The sequence below is a fragment of the Nannizzia gypsea genome, genomic scaffold, assembly GCF_000150975.2.
Source record: "Nannizzia gypsea CBS 118893 supercont1.1 genomic scaffold, whole genome shotgun sequence".
Classification (NCBI taxonomy): Eukaryota; Fungi; Ascomycota; class Eurotiomycetes; order Onygenales; family Arthrodermataceae; genus Nannizzia; species Nannizzia gypsea.
Genome location: NW_003345201.1, coordinates 2,574,594 through 2,594,113, shown reverse-complemented (window position 1 = coordinate 2,594,113; position 19,520 = coordinate 2,574,594). Strand labels below are relative to the sequence as shown.

At 48.8% G+C, this 19,520-nt stretch overlaps 7 protein-coding genes across 7 annotated transcripts; 4 read left to right on the top strand and 3 right to left on the bottom strand.

Annotated features, from left to right (window-relative positions):
• Window positions 1-202: 202 nt before the first annotated feature.
• Window positions 203-1,171, bottom strand: MGYG_00961 (rhamnolipids biosynthesis 3-oxoacyl-[acyl-carrier-protein] reductase; the record flags this gene model as incomplete). The annotated part of the gene is made up of 4 exons (XM_003176828.1): window positions 203-422; window positions 477-780; window positions 841-1,075; window positions 1,142-1,171. The coding sequence occupies 4 exons, from the start codon at window positions 1,169-1,171 to the stop codon at window positions 203-205; spliced, it is 789 nt and encodes a 262-aa protein (XP_003176876.1).
• A 591-nt stretch (window positions 1,172-1,762) lies between these two features.
• Window positions 1,763-2,719, top strand: MGYG_00960 (OTU domain-containing protein 6B; the record flags this gene model as incomplete). Its single annotated transcript, XM_003176827.1, has 1 exon — window positions 1,763-2,719. The coding sequence occupies one exon, from the start codon at window positions 1,763-1,765 to the stop codon at window positions 2,717-2,719; it is 957 nt and encodes a 318-aa protein (XP_003176875.1).
• A 92-nt stretch (window positions 2,720-2,811) lies between these two features.
• MGYG_00959 (hypothetical protein) lies at window positions 2,812-3,732 on the bottom strand (the record flags this gene model as incomplete). Its single annotated transcript, XM_003176826.1, has 2 exons — window positions 2,812-3,168; window positions 3,256-3,732. The coding sequence occupies 2 exons, from the start codon at window positions 3,730-3,732 to the stop codon at window positions 2,812-2,814; spliced, it is 834 nt and encodes a 277-aa protein (XP_003176874.1).
• Window positions 3,733-4,694: 962 nt separating this feature from the next.
• Window positions 4,695-6,498, top strand: MGYG_00958 (quinidine resistance; the record flags this gene model as incomplete). Its single annotated transcript, XM_003176825.1, has 3 exons — window positions 4,695-5,025; window positions 5,104-6,113; window positions 6,187-6,498. The coding sequence occupies 3 exons, from the start codon at window positions 4,695-4,697 to the stop codon at window positions 6,496-6,498; spliced, it is 1,653 nt and encodes a 550-aa protein (XP_003176873.1).
• A 3,223-nt stretch (window positions 6,499-9,721) lies between these two features.
• On the top strand, window positions 9,722-14,242 carry MGYG_00957 (hypothetical protein; the record flags this gene model as incomplete). Its single annotated transcript, XM_003176824.1, has 3 exons — window positions 9,722-9,847; window positions 9,885-10,092; window positions 10,185-14,242. The coding sequence occupies 3 exons, from the start codon at window positions 9,722-9,724 to the stop codon at window positions 14,240-14,242; spliced, it is 4,392 nt and encodes a 1,463-aa protein (XP_003176872.1).
• A 758-nt stretch (window positions 14,243-15,000) lies between these two features.
• Window positions 15,001-16,786, top strand: MGYG_00956 (aldehyde dehydrogenase 3B1; the record flags this gene model as incomplete). The annotated part of the gene is made up of 4 exons (XM_003176823.1): window positions 15,001-15,146; window positions 15,256-15,486; window positions 15,547-16,346; window positions 16,407-16,786. The coding sequence occupies 4 exons, from the start codon at window positions 15,001-15,003 to the stop codon at window positions 16,784-16,786; spliced, it is 1,557 nt and encodes a 518-aa protein (XP_003176871.1).
• A 662-nt stretch (window positions 16,787-17,448) lies between these two features.
• On the bottom strand, window positions 17,449-19,335 carry MGYG_00955 (hypothetical protein; the record flags this gene model as incomplete). The annotated part of the gene is made up of 3 exons (XM_003176822.1): window positions 17,449-18,736; window positions 18,814-19,233; window positions 19,292-19,335. The coding sequence occupies 3 exons, from the start codon at window positions 19,333-19,335 to the stop codon at window positions 17,449-17,451; spliced, it is 1,752 nt and encodes a 583-aa protein (XP_003176870.1).
• Window positions 19,336-19,520: the final 185 nt, after the last annotated feature.

The following is a 19,520-nucleotide window of genomic DNA, read 5'->3' as shown; positions in this document are numbered from 1 at the left end:
GCCCGCGGGTGGCAAGTGGGCGGCTCATGCTCCAGCTTATGTCAGAGCACGTGTACATTTACTTAATAAAGTATCACTATGCAACATTTAAATATATGCATTAGACTAACATGATAATATTTCATATAGCTGAGAGATGGTAGTGATATGGCCAGACGGCTGCAGGTGTGACCCAGAGCATGTGCGTACAGCGTATATCTATTTATAGCTTTGATCCAACGACGCTTCCGCCATCTACAGTGATGGTAGAGCCATTTATGTATGCTCCAGCACGACTGCTCAAGAACAGACAGGCACCGGCGACATCCTGAGGTGTGCCGATACGGCCAAGTGGAATTCCAGCTTCTATTACCTCCTGGAACTTGTCTAGAGTCGCCTTCATCATCTTGCTTTGGAATGGGCCGCAAGCAAGAGTGTTTGACCTGTGCTTGCAGCATTAGCACAGAATCTCTCATGCTGATAGATAGGGGGCATACGTGATATTCCTCTTTCCTAGATGGTTTGCTAGGACCCTACTAAGATGGTGGAGGCCAGCTTTACTAGCACTGTAGGCAAAAGTCTCCAGAGCCGGAACTCGTAGTCCATCAACGCTTCCAATATTTATTATCCTTGCTGGGTCCAATTCACCGGCACCTTTTTCAAGGAAAGGAGTGAAGAGTTGTGTGACGTTGAAAACGCGGTGAAGATTGAGTGTAAGGACACGAGTCCAGGCGGATGATGGATATTCATCGTAAGGAGCACCCCAGTTGGAGCCGGCGTTGTTGACAAGAATATTGAGTTCTAATCCCACATTAGTCTTGCAATTGACTGGCAGATGCAGACAGACCGCAGGGAGCTTACTAGATTCCCGCTTTCCAAATTCCTCAGCGAGTTTCTTGCAGTCTTCTTCTTTGTATAAGTCCGCCTGGATGGCGTAAGCCTTGCCCTTTCCAAGAGCGTTCAACTCTTGACAGACCGACTCGCAAGTCTTGATATCTCGGGCAGTTATATACACAGTTGCGCCATTAACAACATATCCCTCGGAGATCATGCGGCCAATTCCTTTGGCACCGCCTGTGACCAGCACAACCTTGCCCTATGATTTATCATTCATTCTTAGCATTATACCTCTTATGTTAGGAATATAGGATAGGGAATGTACTTTAACGTCAAAGAGGGATGCAGCATCCATTTCTGAAGAAATCTTTGGGTCGCTAATGATTTATGAGAGAAAAAGTGGTATGATGGATTTAGATAGTAAAAAAGGAAGGCACTGGGATCTTATACAGAGTTGACCAAAGTTGGCCGGCAGTTCTGAAAAGATGCCGAGGCAACTTCTCCTTTTACACCATTGGTCTGTTAACTATTGTTTGCAACATTTGCATCCGTTTGGCGATAGTTCGGAAATATATTATCCCTAAAGTCACAGCTCCAGAAGCCGAGCGGTTCAGTGCAGGTCATGCATTCATTGGCTGCTGTTAGGGGCTGAAACTGAAAATATTATCCAATGGCATAATCCTAATATTGCTTACATATGAGTATCGGTCCATTAAAAAAATTTATATCACGTGATATTAAGATTACCTAACATAACTGCTATTATCGATGAAATGTTTTCCTTTTCAAAGTGGGCTGTTAACAACATCAAAATCAGTTCTACAGCCTAGGCCGTTAAGGACTACAACCATAAATATCTCAGAATCGCACTATCTGTTTGGAGTTTGATACCCAATACCCATTTAATTCATTTCATTTGGTTCATCAAGCTCACCATCAGTTCGAGATGGAGGAGCTGCAAGCTCGTCACAGAAAGGAGCAAAGGGACCTTCAGGCGCGAATAACGCAGAAGAAAAAGTCAGCAACGAAAAAAACGCGGAAAGGTGTTAATGATGAATGCGAGAGTTTACAGAGGCAGCTTTTGGAAAAACAGCAGGCCGAAATATCTCAACTCAATGGCGAGGTAGATGCCGGTGATGGGGACACAATCAATCAGATAAATCAACTAGATGTTAAGGATAACGACGAGGATGAAGGACCAGAAGTGCTTCACACCAATGAGAAAACAGTGTGCTCCGTCCCTCCAGTTAACACGTCCACCCCTGTGGACAGCACAATCGAGAGAGCTCCTGGCCCAAGACGTGGCAATCGCCAAAAAGCACGTTTAGCGAGACGCGCAGCGGAGCGTGAAGCAGAGATCAACAATGCTGCAAATGAAGCTGCTAATCAAATCGACTATCGTGCTAATGAACGTAGGGCTATGGATGAAGCATTTGCCCGCCTAAAGCTGAAAGAGAGAGATATTGCACCAGATGGACATTGTTTGTACTCTGCTGTGGCGTGGCAACTGACAGAAAATGGCATTTATCTGAACCCGGAACAATCAAAACCGATGCTGGCCGATTCAGTGAAAACAAGTGGCTACAAGGGCGTCCGAGCTACCACAGCCGATTTTATACTATCTAATGCCAACGATTTTGCGCCGTTTCTGGAAGAGTCAATAGAAGACTACGCTCGAAAAATAAAATCAACAGCCGAATGGGGAGGACAGCTAGAACTGCAGGCCATTGCACGTGCATATAAAGTGCGGATAAATGTCATTCAAGGTGATGGACGCATCGAAAAGTTCCAGCCAGAAGACGACGTTAATGAACCTAAAATTAAGGATATATGGCTGGCGTACTATAGACATACATATGGGCTTGGGGAGCATTACAACGCCTTGTCTCATGTCTCCTCTTGAGTGTTTTTGGTGATATATGCTATCAACTACCCAGATACATATACACAGACGGGGTTGAATGGCCAGTTGCGCTGCCTTTGAATCCTCAAGTTTCACTTGTGGCGCCAGATAGCGACCCAATCTCTTACGGTACCGTCTGAATCTTTCCCAATTTCATGAGTGCGTTCTGGATGCCAATGTGCTATACGAATCAACCCATTACCTCCTGCTTTGTTGGCCAAGCCGACCTGAACATTGCCCTTATCATCATATGGAATTTCTTCACCGGGATTACTCAGGTGTTCGAGATACGCTTCGGGGGTAGAGGCAAACGGTGGCCCCCCAAGAGTGGGATCCTTCATTGTTGGAAACTCAAGACAAATTAGATGACCTCGCGGGGATTGTGCAAGTAGCTGCGAGTGTCGAAGAGCCCATTCTGGACGCAAAATAGGGTTGAGAGCGCAGAAAAACTATTACGACGTGCGAGTAACGGGAAAAAGTCACTCGACTTCAGTCATTGCCCAAAAGCAACCAGCATAGCCTTGGAGGCAACTCACAGTATAATCATAAATCAGATCAAAACCGCCTTCCTCCAACCCAGCTTTCTTTAGCCAATCGTCTTTGAAGAAATCTCCCTGCAAGAACACGACTTTCCCGCTTCCGACTTCTTCATCCCTAGGCTTCACCGAATCTCCATACTTAGCTGCCTCCTTCTGGCACTCCTCCAAGGCCGTGGTGCTGTATTCCAGGCCATAGGCGTCATATCCAAAAGATGCAAGTAGAAAGCAATCCACGCCCCTGCCACACCCAGGCACAAGAGCCTTCTTGCGCTGTTTCTCTCCGGTTTCGGTCTTTATAATAGCATTTCCTAAAATGTCGGACTTTTGTTCCAGGGTGTCTTCCAAAGCTGGATTGTGTACCCCTCTATCCCAAGGGGTCTTTTCTTCCTGCCATAGTTCCTCCCATACATCAACAGGGCGCTTGTCCTTCAGATTGACAAATCGTTCATTTAACCCGAGATTCAAATTCGACATAGCGAATATTGGTCACTTTCAAGTTATCAAGTCCTAATTTGATACACAATGGGCACGCTCCTTTTGGTTGTTGAGAGAGCATGTCTGGGAACTGGGAAGTTGGAATCAACCCCACGCTTTATAATCAGGGCGCTTAGTCAACAAGGTTCATCAAACGATATTATTGGTCCGCGCGCGACCGCGCATTCCTCGGCAAAAACGGCACGCTTAACGCCGAAAGGCCGTGCGATTTGCCGAACATCAAGCGGATTTTTACGAACAACGGAGGGAATATGCAGCACAACAAGTCTCTTCCGAAGGGAGGGAAGGGATGGCACCTTCGTTGACTGGGATTACTACACGGTCAGACTCGCTGTTCTATCCATTCTGTGAAGTTGAGAGAGGCAGTTCTCGGACAGCAACAGACAACCGAGGTCAATTCCAGGGGTTAGCAACTAGTTAACCTCTTTTGCTAGGATTCTGAGAAAAGCGTTGAAACAGCAAACAGTAACATCAAGAAAGTGGATCTCATCCATCCCCCTCGGGGCCAGGGCACCCCGAATTCCTGGCCAAAATTTTCCTTCCGGTTCATTTATGTAGGCAGGTCTCATCCCCACTTTGAGGTTCTTTGAGTGCTCTTCTTTTCATTCCTTTTACCTTGAATAGTGGGCTCTTCATTATTCTGTATTTCCTACAGATTTCGGATTTCTTGGTATTCCCTTATAGATATACCAAGTGTCATTTTTCCCTAGCTTTTATACGCTCTACAATACTCAGCTGGATGGACAACGAGGCTTTGTGCCGTGTTGAAGTGCCTTACAAGCGAAGTTACGTCTGCATAGCTACTTAAGTGTGGGCTCATCTCTTCAAAGGTCTTTGCCTGGAAACCAGTTGCTAAGTTGCGGAGCTCGGTAGTGACTGAACAGAAGCAGTCGACGGGGAACTCTTCCCAGGTGGGCTTCGCTGTTACTTCCTCCACCCCAATGGTTTCCGTAGCGCCATCCATCACCACAGACCAGGGAGTTAGCGAATATGCGCCCGTTGCCTCAGAGAAATGGAGCCAAGAGAGCATCAACAACGGAGAATTAAATCAATCTTCAGACCAGGAGGCTGCCATTCAGCCGATAAGAACAAGCTCTTACGTACCACCGGTTGTTGTACCCAGAGGCAGACGGCGAGGCCTATTTGGATCACTCACTCTACTGGCTGAGGTTGAAAACCCCAAACATTATAACCGGAAAGCAAAATGGTTTATTACGTTTGTTGTCGCTGTGGCAGCTGCCGCCGCTCCAATGGGGAGTGCCATATTCCTTCGTACGTAATAACGAATCCCTTTAGTTCATAGAATCTCCGTCTTTTCCCCATGGGGCTAATACAAGGTTACTTTGATAGCTGGACTTAGCGAAGTTGCGAGGACGTATAACACGACATCAACGGTTACCAACCTTTCTGTCGCGTTGTACATGTTGAGTATATCTATATTTCCTCTATGGTGGTCGTCTTTTAGTGAGCGGCTGGGCCGCCGTTCGATATACCTTGTGTCATTCGCCTTATTCACTCTATGGAGTATTTTATCCGCTATCTCGGTCTCCATTACGATGTTAATCATCATGCGAGTCCTTGCTGGTGGAGCTGCTGCCTCAGTCCAAGCGCTGGGGGCTGGTACAATCGCAGACATTTGGGATCCTATTGATCGCGGACGTGCAATGGGCATCTTCTATCTTGGTCCTCTCTGTGGTCCCCTTATTGCCCCTATCATCGGTGGGATTTTGACCCAATCTTTAGGATGGAGGAGTACGCAGTGGTTCCTTGCAATATACGGTGGCCTTATACTGGTATTCATACTGTTTGCGTTGCCAGAGACCCTCGCAAATCGTAAACCGCTACCGCCCCCTGAACCAGAGAATGGAGGCTCAGAGGTGGAACGCACTCTGAGCCGAGTGTCATCTCGTCAGGTCGTACAACAAACGACCAGGGCTTTAAACATATTCAAGATTATCATCATTGACCCTCTCAAGATAATCCTCTACATTCGCTTCCCGGCTGTTGCTCTAACCGTATACTATGCAAGTATCGCTTTTGGGTGCTTATATGTTATGAATATCAGTATTGAAGTTACGTTCAGCAGAGAGCCCTACAATTTTTCTACTATTATTGTTGGCTTGCTGTATATTCCTGGGGCGTTAGGCTATATCGCTGCTAGTGTTCTTGGAGGCCCTTGGATGGACTCCATCATGAAACGGGAAGCGAGGCGTGCCAACAGAGTGGATGCCAATGGCAAGTACATATTTATACCCGAAGATAGAATGCGTGAAAATGCATGGTTAGGGGCACTCCTGTTTCCCTCTGCATTGATATGGTATGCTTGGACAGCAGAGAATGGGGTGCACTGGTTCGCTACGGTGAGTCCAGGCAACGCATTTTAGTTGGAAATTGAAATATTCAAGAAAACTGTCTGACTCCGTGTTGCCACAGATTTCCGCCAATTTTTTCTTTGGTCTAGGGTCGATGCTAATTTTCAGCATGTCAACGACGATGTTGACCGAATTCATGCCTAATCGTTCCTCGGCTGGTGTTGCCCTGAACAATTTTATGAGAAACATAGCGTCTTGTGTCGGAGGTGTTGTTGCTGCCCCCATTATAGATGCCATTGGGAACGGTTGGCTATTTACAATTCTTGGTCTTATTTGTCTTGCCAGTTCCGTTGTGATCTGGGCGATGAAGCGGTTTGGGCCGCGATGGAGAATAACGATGGAGGAACACCTAAGGAAAGAGAATGAAAACTGAACATGAGTTTGTTTACTTGACGTAGGCATCAGGTTCAATATCGTGCATTTAGGTATGTATTTGTATTTTGCGAGCTTCCCGTCATATAGTTAGTCTCACCGATCGAACCGCATTTACAACTTATATATACCCTGTTATATAGCTTATTACTTCGCGGTACTTATGATATTTCACTTACTAGCGAGTAAGTTCTCGCCGTTCAGACCCGTTATATACCTTCCTTAAACTATAACCGTGCAAGATAATGCACTACTTTGAGTCTATTGATGCCTGGCTACTAATGAATAATATAGATGGGATGTCCGGTCCAATCTACCAAGCACTTAGTACGAGTGGAAATTGCATACGTTGGGCAGAACTACACTGCTGTTTCAACCTGAATGGTTCATGGCGTTAGATCTCTCGAACATTCTATCAGATTTCAGTTGCATGCGTACATATCGTGGCTCTCCTCGTTGAAATCATAATTTGACTCATAATCCGACAAGAGGCTTAATGACCATAGCTCGAAAGACACATCTCACTTTCCTCTTTGATGAATACGTGGCCCTTAGCGGGTGCTTGTTATATGTGTTTTCGTCTGCATTTCCAGCTCGGGCAGAAACGACTGAGACAGACACGAAGCCCATGTTGCGCTGCTTGCCATGGCAGGAGAAGGAATTTATAGGGCATCTCAATTTCTACGTTGTTGTCGTCGTCACTGCCCATATGAATACGTATGGGCTTGTTTGCATCAGTAATGATGATGAAGGCCAAGGTTTCACGGTTTTCAATACGGAGTATCTCTTTTGTTTTCCGAGTCTCGTATCAGGTTATGAAAATGACGAGACTTGCATTTCCATCCCTCAGTCTACATAGGCCAATCATTTCTGTGCAGCCATTGGATAAGGCAAATATGTGTTCCTTGATGAAGATTCCGGGACCTAAGGGAGCCATCATTTGCTCCTCCCCGCTTCACCAATTTAGTGCGAGCAAATGTTGACCTATTTTAATACACCCTGGGTTGCGGGGTCAACACCTCCTTCCCCCTCCCCAGAAGGTCGTGTTGAACAGGGTTTAACAGTTAACCGCGGAATGCGACATGCACTCTGTACATCCGGGATACCATAGACTTAATAATGGAGGGGTCCTAAGATGAAAGGAGAGCGGCTACATCACGAGTGCAATAGGGAGGGGGTGGAAAGAAAATGTATATTATCGTAACTCTCGGGTACTCCGTAACTAGTTACCGGACACGCTGATCCTGAAAATAGTTAAATATTTGTTTTGCAATCAACTGTATTCCCAGATCAGGCCAAAGATTGAATCAACGATAATGTGATTCAGCACTTTCTCGATTAAACTAGCCAACAACCGGAATCATCTTATCAGGCTCCATTGCCACTGAAAAAAGGGGCGAAGGATATATCAGGAAGAGATGCAGCAGAATCTGAGCTGATGTGTTTTGCATGGAGAAATTCATGCCCAGCTGGCGCACCTGACGACTACTTGGCAGGTACGTCCCTTCTGCTACTTGCATCAGGTTTGTAGCTGCTGAGCACCCGGGAGTCATGCAGAGAGGCAAGAAAATGCATTCCTGTTCCTGAAGTCAGAGTAGGCGAAGAGGTCACCACGTACTCCGTACAATCACGCCGTGCTGGGCGGGCTCCCTGACTCTATACAAGTCTCTTCTCACGGTTTTGTTGTTGGTCACCAGCAAATCCGATAGCAGGTTGACGTTTAAAGTTACCAGCTGCGTGGGCAGCCCTTGATGGCGTGAGGCAGCCAATCAGAGAGCAGTCTTGAATTGACCAGCCAATTAAATCCGCCGTAGTGCTGAGTCATTAGGGTTTAAGTCGGCCCGAACCGCGACTAAGCCCAAACGGGCGCTTTCTGGCTTGCTTATCCTCATCTCGTTGAAAGGCGAAAAAGAAACGTTTGATATCTGGCCATTCTTCCCTGCTTGTTGAAGTGAAGCTCGTTCTGGAACCCTCGCCTTTCCTAGAGTTAGGCTCTGGCTTTATCTGCATCTGACCCAATGAATGAGAAACAGCACGAAACAGGAGAACGAAGTCTCGTGCTGACCGCGACTCCTCGGAGCTTTCGGTAACCACTTGCTACAACATACGTTGCAGGTTTATCGCCTCTGCCCCCAGCCACCTAACCGACTTTTCTTCTAGAGCATAGGATCCCTAGGAAGAGAATATTGCTTTGTTACCCGAACGGTTAGGAAACATCTGTAGATCGCGAGGATCTGAGACTGTCTGGTCCTTGACCAACCGCCAGCCTCAGGCATGCTCCACAGCCCTGCAAGTGCCTGTCGGCCAGGCGGCCAATTGCGGGATATTGGGCACAAAATGATGCTATCCTCGGAACCGCTTCCGGGTCACTGGAAGAAATCTGGCTTCCACACCTCTTCTTCGTCTGGCTGGTAAGGAGGGAGATTTTCTTGCAGGTTGCTGCGATTGGGTTGGTTTGTTGATTATAACCACTTCCCGCCTCTGTTTTACCGTCTGACCCGCTCAAGTGCATGGCCTGCCTCTCCCCTGGAGCAGAGGATAGGATGGCTTTTCACTCCCCATGATACAGCGTTTTCCTTGTATTTCTTGTCACGTTGGCATTGACTTGCTGTTTTACAATTAATAGCATCGTGCAGCGGGTTACCCTGGTTTCCCTCCTTCACAGCGGCCGCTTTCCACAAGCCTTAGTAGGGCGTGCATCCGGTGCTGTCTGTAATCCCATTCTGAAGACCCATGGGGCAGGGAGACGTGGCCCCAATGGCACTTGGGCTTGCATAGCTGCTTCGGAGAGCACATTTCCCTGAGAAACTATCGTTTCCAATTCTCAATAATGGCCGTTGATTACATGACCCTATCGATGATGATTGCTTTTGATAGGCCTAAACAACACATGAGGTTATCGGGCACATGCTTTCCTGCATCATAGGAGCTAGTATTACGGAGTACTCGTTATAATTTGTATCGCTCGACGTGCTTCAATTTCGCTCAACCACGCTTCAATTTATCCCCCTCCTCCAATCTTACCCCAATATTCCTCAACCTCACCTTAAATCCCGGGCCGCAGGTCGCCTTTCTGACGGACGCCAATCTATCCCCGAACTGCCGAGCCCTGCCACACCATATCGCCCAAATAGACCTCTCATATCACTGCTCCTGTGTCCCCGTCTCCTCAACCTTTTTCTACTCTTCACATCCCCGCAAAACCGTCACAGATATTCTTGACCATGGCCAAAAAGAAGAAGACAAAGAAGACCAATCGACTGCCGGCCAATTCAGTCGTGCCCAACATTGACAACGGGAGTAGCAGCAACCTGCCTGAGGGTGACGGCTCGTCTGCACTCCCCGAAAATGTCGAATCTAAGCTATCAGTATGCTTCACTTCCTCAGTTTAATTATCAAACCTATGATTGGAACACCGGTCAATTTACAGACTGTCCTATTTCATCGTTATATTCTTCTCCACCATCAGATGACGGCAATGGTGAATCTACCGCTGACGCAGAGCCAAAAAAGGACACCCCCCCTGACCAGCAACCACAAGATGAACCGGCAACTGATGCTAATGCCGGAAAAGATGTCTCTGAAACACCTACAGGTAAGTTAACTATCTGTTGGTAACCGAAGCATACTACAATACCTGCTATCAAGTATCATGCCACTGAGCCATATGTACTTACAACTTCATAGATCCAACGGGAAATGAGGCCTCTGAGAAGCCCGAAAAAGCAACAGACGAGGCACCATCGGTAGAAGACAAGCCAGCGGAAGAGACTCCAGCAGAGGAGCCGACAAAAGAATCTCCCGCTGCTGAAGATCCGCCTGCTGAAAAAGCTCCAGCTGAAGAACAGCCTACTAAAGAAGAAACTCCGGCCGAAGAACCAGTAAAAGAAGCTCCTGTTGCAGAAGATGGATCCGCTGAAGAAGCTTCGGCTGAAGAAAAGCCCGCTGCAGAAGAGGCTCCAGCTGCGGAAGAACCAGCAAAAGAAGCTCCCACTGCGGAAAATCTGCCTGCTGAAGGAGCCCCAACTGAAGAAAAGCCTGCTATAGAAGACACTCCGGCAGAACAAGATCCGGTAAAAGAAGCTCCCTCTGCGGAAGAGTCATGTGCCGAAGATACATCGGCGACGGAAGGGTCGCCCGCAGAAGAGGCCCCGGCCAAAGAAACTCTAGCTGCGGGGGAGGCTGCGGAGGAGGCACCGGCTACAGAGCCATTGACGGAGGAGGCGGCTCCTGAGGAAGCTCCCGTCACAGAAGATTCCCCTGCGGAAACGGCTCCTGCTCTAGAAGCCCCAGCTACGGAGGAGACACCAGCGCCGGCAGAAGTTCCTGATACGTCGAACACAGAAGAATCACCCGTTCAAGATGCCTCTTCTGAATCACCCACTACGGAAGAGACAACAGTGGAAGAAACGCCAGCGGAAGAGGCAACGACTCCAGAAGAATCTCCGGCTGTAGAAGAATCATCCGTTGAGGAGGGTCCTGCCGAAGAGGTTCCGGCAATAGCAGACGTTCCGGCGGCAATCGAAGGCACAGAAAATGTGGCCACAGAAGGCACTGATTCTGACATTCCAATTGGAGAATCTGTTGTTGAGCAGTCTACAGTTGAGGAAGCCGCCGCTGAACTACCGACAGCAGAGGAGACAGCTGTGGAAGAGCCTGCTGCGGAAGAGCCAGTTGTAGAGGTTCCAGCTGCTGCGGAAGACAAAGTCGCCGAAGAGCCTGCTGCTGTAGAGGAGCCAACTGTGGAAGAGGCGGCCACCGAAGAACCAGTTGTAGAGGCTCCAGCTGCTGTGGAGGAGCCTGCTGCTGCTGAAGAATCTGCTGCCATAGAGGAGCCAGCTGCTGTGGAGGAACCAGCTGCTGAAGAACCCACCGCTGCAGAGGAACCTGCTTCTGTGGAGGAGCCAGCTGCAAAGGAGCCAGATGTGGAAGATCCTGCTGCGGAGGAGGCTTCTGCTACTAAAGAACCTGCTGTTGCGGAGGAGCCATCTGTGGAAGAGCCAGCTGCTGTAGAGGAACCAGCTGCAGAAGAGCCAGCTGCTGCAGAAGAACCTGTTGCTGCTAAAGAACCTGCTGCTGCTGAAGAACCTGCTACTGCTGAAGAACCTGCTGCTGCTAAAGAACCTGCTGCCGTAGAGGAGCCAGCTGCAGAAGAGCCTGCTGCTACTGAAGAACCTGCTGCTGCGGAGGAGCCAGCTGCTGCTGAAGAACCTGCTACTGCTGAAGAACCTGCTGCTGCTAAAGAACCTGCTGCCGTAGAAGAGCCAGCTGTGGAGGAGGAGGTCGCGGAAGAGCCCGTTACTAAAGAACCCGCCGCTGCAGAGGAGCCAGCTGCTGCTAAAGAACCTGTTGCTACGGAGGAGCCAGCTACTGCAGAGGAACCAGTTGCTGTGGAGGAGCCAGCTGCTGCTGAAGAACCTGCTACTGCTGAAGAACCTGCTGCCGTAGAGGAGCCAGCTGTGGAAGAGCCAGCTATAGAGGAGGAGGTCGCAGAAGAGCCCGTTGCTGAAGAACCCGCCGCTACAGAGGAGCCAGCTGCTGCAGAGGAACCAGCTGCTGTGGAGGAGCCTGCTGCTGTGGAGGAGCCTGCTGCTGCGGAGGAGCCAGCTGCTGCGGAGGAGCCAGCTGCTGCAGAGGAACCAGCTGCTGTGGAGGAGCCTGCTGCTGCGGAGGAGCCAGCTGCTGCTGAAGAACCTGCTGCTGCAGAGGAACCAGTTGCTGTGGAGGAGCCTGCTGCTGTGGAGGAGCCTGCTGCTGTGGAGGAGCCTGATGCTGTGGAGGAGCCTGCTGCCGAAGAGCCCGTTGCTGAAGAACCAATACACGACGGGCCAGCGACCGGGGAGGCAGCGGAAGAACCTGCCGCCCAAGAACCCACTGCTGAAGAGCCGGTTATAGAGGAACCAGCAGCCGAACAACCCGCCGCTGAAGAGGCCGCTGTCGAGGAGCCTACTGCCGAAGAGGCAACGATAAGTGAAGAGCCGGTAGTTGAACAGCCCGCCCCCGAGGCGGCTGCGGTCGAGGAACCAGCTACTGCGGAGGCAACAGCTACAGAACCTAAAGCCAGTGAACCTGCTGAAGAACCTGTGGATGACCAGCCGAAATCCGATGAAGCAGTCGTTGAAGATCCTGCACTCCAAGAACCAACACCGGTTCCGGCGGACCTGGCAGAGGTTTCTGCTGAACAACCAGGAGAAGCAGTTCCTGAACAGTCTGCTCCTGAAGACCTTGTTCCCTTAGAAGAGGCTCCAACTCAGGAGATAGCTACGGCCGAAGAGAATCTTTCAAGAGAATCTGCTCCAGAATCAACACCAGCGACGTCAGAAGAGGTTTCTGCCGAAGTCCCTGAGGCACTGGCAACTGAAAAAACTCATGATGGTTCGCTACCGGCAGAAGATGTTGCCAAGGAAGAAGCACCTCCCGAAAAGGCTGTAGCAGAGCCCGTCGCTGCAGGAGAAGCAGCAGCACCTCTGGCAGACGAGCCGAAGGCCGTTGAAGAGCCAGTCCCAGAACCCGCACCTGTTGTCGACGAGAAGCCTGCGGAAGAAATCAAGGAAGAACCAGTGTCAAAGGCCGTGGAAGCTCCCGCTCTAGAAGATACAGCTCCAAAACCTGTAACTGAATCAAAGCCGAAATCGCGATCGAAAGAGCGATCGAAAGAAAAAAGGCACAAGAAACATCGACGGTCCACACCAGGAGAGGAGCCACGGTCTTCAAAAAGCTCAGGTGAGAAAAAACCTAGCTCTCGTCGACCAAGAGCCGAACGAGAGGTGAAGTCTTCACCACCGGCCGATGCGGCCACTGAAGTAAAGGAGACGAAACACTCAGGGCATACTAGACATAGAAGCAGCCGCCCCCGGCCAAATGAGACTGAAGCTGAGCGAGCAGAGAGACGAAAGAGGCGAGAAGCCCGCAGAGCTGAGGCAGAACGTTCTAAGGAGTCCGGAAGTCCTAAGGAGGAACAATCGAAGGAAGAACGTCCTCAAAACCCACCAAAGCGACCTCTTGCCCGGCGGTTGTCTCTATCGGGCCGTGACCGGCCCAAAGCCGCCCCTAAACCTGCCGGTACAGGCCAAAACCCGATATCTTCACTTGCCTCTAAGCCCCTTGCTTTGTTAAGATTAATTACCACTGGCCAATCAACAGCTCATCAGCCGGTTATGAAAGTGAACGAGCGGGCGAAGACTTCTTCCCCAGTCCCTCCCGTCAAACGACCATCACCTCCAAATACTTCTGGCTCCTCTACTCACTCTCAGTCAAACTCAGGCTCTCGTTCTCACTCCGATAGGCGCCGTGAAAGAAGGTCCACCAACGCTGAAGAAGTTAGGGAGCGAGCACGGCGGAGTAACGCCAGGAGCGAGGAGAATAAGCTGCGTGAAAGGAAGTCCCCTAAGATCGATGAAGGGACAGAGCAAGAAAAGCCTCCCAAACCGAAAACGGAAGAACCGAAGCCTCGAGAACGAAGACTAAGTAGAGGTGAAAATAGCAAAGAACGAAAGCCAAGCAAGCACGAAGAAGCCAAGGAGAAAGAACCTGCGAAGGAGCAAGAGCATCGGGAGCATCGGGAGCACCGTCGAGAACGCCGACGATCGATGAGGCTCGAAGCTCCCGCAGACAAGGCCGCGAAGGAGGACCCTCCACCAGAACGACTGCGTCGACGCCGCTCAAGTCTGTATAAAAACCGCGAGGATGCTCCCGCAAGCATGAGCTTCAGAGAGAAGCTTCGACAAGTTCTTACCGCAGCATGATATTTACTTATTTACGACTGTATGATTGTTCATGTCATGTCATGATTGATTTTCCCCCATTAACTACTTACTATCCCCCTATTCACCCCGTGCTTTTTACACTTTTTCCTTGAGTTTTGTTCATGCATTCTGTGAGCGTTTTTAATGATTATTTATGCCTGCTCCTTTTTCAAGTACCGCATATCACGAACATCACTGTTGGAATAAGGGATGGTGCATATTTTCACATGGACGGAGTTTCACATCATTTTTATTACTATTATTTTTATCTATTTCGAGCTACTATTCGGACTTCATCTTCTTCTATCTATGTATGATCATGTATCCAAATTGCTATCATCTTCCTCATGAATTAATGATCATGCCACACCTGTCTTCATCCTGTATCCATCTTTTTAGGCCGTACGGAGTAGTTCTACTTGGGAGATAAATAACCTTGATCACCACCAATCTCATATTATCCCGGCCCGCCCAAGGTTGTTCCGATGCCCGAGTCGCTGCAGGGGTTGAAAGTTACCTCGGCACCTTCGCCAGGCGCATGCGACTGCGCCGTCAAGTTTAAAACAACCTCATCGGTTTGCTTCTCAGACTACCATACCAGGCCAGAAGACCGTAATATCATTGATACCACCTCTTTTAACTTATTGCAAGCGCTCGTTAGAGACCAGATAATCGGCATTTTTGGATACTCCTTCCACCCAGCTTTAATAAGTCGACACCAGGTTGGCACACGCACTGTGTACCAGCCCAAGTACAAGATGGCGTCTCCCGCTCTCCCAACCCTTAAATATACACCCGTCGAGGAGATCCCCTCGCGCGTCAAGAATGTTCGGACTACCTTTTTCGAGCATAAGACTCGGCCTATCGAGTTCCGTCTCCGGCAGCTGCGGAAGCTATACTGGGCGTGAGTGCCGGGACCCCTGAATGAGTGACAGGAGATTTTAACTTCTTTCCAATTCATATACACGCAGCTATAGCTAGCTCTTACTGACTTTTTTATCTGTGTTTATTAGAGTCAAGGACCGGGAACACTTGGTGACTGCGGCCCTTAAACAGGACCTAAACAGACCGGAATATGAAGCTTACGTTGGGGAGCTTGTGATGCTACTCAATGATATCATCTTTGTGACCAAAAATCTGCCCAAGTGGGCTGAAGACGAGAAGGCTGCCGATATTGACCTCTCATTTTCGCTGATGAAGCCAACCATTAGAAAGGATCCCTTGGGCTGTGTCCTGGTTATTGGGTTCGTGATTCGTTCTTCTTCTTAATCTAAAGCTACATTTAGCTAACTCTCCGTAACCAGAGCATTCAATTTCCCATTCCTGCTAACCTTTGGTCCGGTCATTGGTGCCATTGCTGCTGGTAACACCGTCGTCATCAAGCCGAGTGAAGTTTCGCCGCACTGCGCTGCCGTTATTCAGGAAATCGTTGAGGCTGCTTTGGACCCCTCTTGTGTGTCTGTTGTTCAGGGAAGCATCCCAGAAACTAAAGCATTACTAGACGAAAGATGGGATAAGATCTGTTTCACAGGCAGCTCTAGAGTTGGCCGCATTGTTGCTCAAGCAGCAGCTCCAAACCTTACACCCGTCTTGCTCGAATTGGGTGGCCGCAACCCTGCCTTTGTTACAAAACGCGCGGACTTGAGACTTGTTGCCAGACGTCTGCTATGGGGAAAGACATTCAATGCTGGCCAGATTTGTCTTTCACAAAACTACATCCTTGTTGACAGGGAGGTTGTTGATCAGCTGGTGGTTGAGTTTGAGAGGGCTATCAAAGAATATTATCCAAACGGAGCAAAGGCATCCTCTGACTACTCTCGTATTGTCAACGAGGGCGCTTTCCGGCGCATTAAGCAGATGGTCGACAACAGCAAGGGGAAGATCCTTCTCGGTGGATCCATGGACGAGAAGGAGAAATTCATCGAACCCACTGTTGTACTTGTCGATTCCACTGATGATTCTCTCATATCTGAAGAGAGCTTTGGACCAATCATTACACTTTTGCCCGTATCGAATTTGGATGAAGCAATTAGGATTGCAAATGAAGTTGATGGAACTCCATTGGCCGTTTATCCATTTGGATCCAAGGAGGAAACCGCGAAAGGTAACTATTTATTCCCATTCCTTATTGTACATTACGATATACATACTAATATTGTGGTAGTCCTTGCCTCTGTTCGCTCTGGTGGTGCTTCCGTGAACGATTCGTTTATGCATGCTTCTATCTCAACACTCCCATTCGGTGGTGTTGGTGAGAGTGGTACTGGTTGCTACCATGGCCGTAGCAGCTTCGACGCCTTCACGCATCATCGCTCCATCACTTCAACTCCTGGCTGGGTCGAGCGTATTTTGACTATCCGTTACCCGCCTTATATTGGTAAACTTAATAAATACAAAGCCGCCAGCCTTAAGTCGCCTAATTTCAACCGTGCCGGAGAAAGAACTTATGGATTGTTCGAGTGGATTACCTGGTTTATCACCCTGGGAAAAGGGCCAAATAAGTCAGGTGCCACAAGGGCGGCTGCGACAGTGTTGGGTAAGTAAATTTCTCTATCAGTATATCTTTTCCAACAACTCCTTGTCACGTTTTTGGTTGGTATTACTGTGATCTTTGATCTGATATCAACCCCGTTCTATCGCCTACGCAGACGCGAAATCCGCATGATAACACGTGTACGAGGTCATATTTATTTACAGTTTTTGATACCCCTTTACTATATGTACATTCGCGGCTTTCTTCACCTACATCTAAGCAATATTCTGTTTGATTACTGTCTACTGCTTTCAAGGTTCTCGCTTTAATATCGATATTATCCTTTGACTCTACCGCACTGCTGCTTAACGATGAGAGTTGACTGTTGCTAACAACTAGTGTAGTCGCAATCGCTCTATATCACTACACCAATCGTGGCCCGAAGCTCTAGGTAGACATACGCATTCTTTTTTCCCGTCTACCTGTTTTCCTATTTTCAAAATGAGTGGCCAGTTCGGGTAGGTATATATACGTTCATATTAGCAACAATGGTTATAATACCGAAATCCGTACTGAGTTGCCAATTAACCATTGTGCACTTCCTAATCACAAATCTATTGAAATGTACTTTTTTTTTTATTTGGCACCCTTCTTTGCTTTTGAAAACTGAATGCTGGACCAAATGAGGCTATGCATTGCAGAAGTTTTAAATAATCTCCATATGATTACCAGTTCAACATCTTGTCTCAACCCCTTGCCTGCTCACACATATATATTTGACACCCTTGTAGGGCTTAACTCCTTCCCCTAGCCCGCGACTTCTTCGCGAGTCAACCATCAAAGAGTCAACACGTATACCACTCGGTAGCCAACCACGTACAGAAAACGATACCGAGGCAGATGAAGGCATCAATAGGGCATTTGCCTGCTTTTTCCGCATTTGTTTGGCAGTTGGTGATAGCCCTTCAGTCTTCTCTGGCAGTGGAGTATCATCCGTTGTTGCCCCTGAATCCTGATAGCTTGTGCCCCCAGTTAAAGTCTCGTCATAATACCCTCTGAGAGGGTTCGAAGTTAATCGTCGAGAACGGCCTTCACCATCCCCCTCAACTATTTCATCGTCACCATCAAGCTCATGGAGGGGCCCCAGTATGGTTCCTTTCAGAGTGGCTGTGCCAGAGATCGATCCGTCTTTCTCTCTGGTAGGTATGCGCCATTCTAAGGATTCATTCCCTGGCATAAATGTCGCTTCACCCCGACTCGGCTGGATATCAGTGATGTTCCGCACTGACGGCGGTATGGGAACTGTCACCACTACATCATCTAGGGTCGGGGACGACGAGCTACCGCCGATGGTTCCGACATTCAGGAAAGAAGGGGTTGAAGTCCCAGATCCACGGCCTATCGAGCTCCCCATCCCCCCATTCCCACCTATACCACCTCCGCTTCCACCGCTTCTTGAAGAAGTAGCCCCGGGAAAACTGTTATTTAGTGTTAGCCTCACTTCAAAATTTGATCCGGTAGGACCAAGGCCCTTTTTTATATCTACTGTAGCCGGGAGGAATAATTTTTCCATATGAGCAGGCGGATTGTCATCTTCAGGATTAACAGGAAGCAAGTTGACTTCATATCCTCCTAGTACGAATCTTCCATCTGGGGGAACAAAGCTCAGTTCACCTGGCTTTTCTCTCCAGCGTGCCAGACGGACACAGGGATGGAAAACGGGCAATTCAATCTTATGCGCAAGATTTCTTTGACCCCCAGGTGCACTTAGAGATAGAAGCAAATCCGGCACACCCGATATCTTTGCTGTGAACACAATGGTACCGTGTACTAAGGCGGATATTGGCCTACCAGAGGGGGCAAATATAACCGATAGAGACTCAACTATGTCAACATACAACTCGTTTGAAGTATGCCGAACACCGGGGCGTCTCCAGGGTATAGCTGGCGCATTTGCTAAGGCGGGAGCAGTGGCTAGGGGCTGATTTAGAGGCTTTGCGAGAGCTGATGCCTGCGATGCACTATCCCACCACATGTACATCGTTAGCAAATATATAAAATTATTCAAGGAGAGCGAGATATCGCGGTCAATATTCACCCGGGCAATCCCACCCCGCTCAATAGCTTGCCCATCCACCCAGGGACATCAACCGCCTCTTGTAGAGCGTTCGGTTCGGTATTAGACACGATGCCAGCATCGCACATTTCATTCAGCAACTGCCCAACTACATCATAGCTATTCTGTATCTTTGTCCCAAGTAAAGGCGCGCCAATAAACTCTTCTAGCACATCTATAACTCGGTGGATAAATTCGAGGACGAGAAGTGGTTCTGCCTCGCTGCTACACGGGACCAGGAACAGGAGGTTTGTATGCGAAACTGAGAAGACAGAGACGGGAGGAGAGGCATCGGGGAGGTATATCAGGGATGGCCGTGGAGCTGGATGGGCTAGAAAGAGAGAGGAGACTGCCGTCGCGGGGGGAGGGCGCGAGCGGTAGCAATGTTCAAGGATTGGTGCGCTATTCCTGATGTCAGCATGTATATCCAGACACTGGAGGCGAAAGTGGAAGAGCTCACTTCGTCTCATCGTAAATATAAAGAGCTTCTATAACAGCGCTCATCGTTGCGAACGCATCAGTCGTGAGGTGTGGGAGGTTATAGATGCGGTTTGGTATGATAGTCAGGGTATTTATTTAGTCGATGTACTTTGGAGTGCGTGACCTCATCGGAGATTTCGGTTTTTCTTACTTTCTGCGAGCACAACTCTCAACAGGAGCTACATCAAAGGACAATACCCCATCGGTAG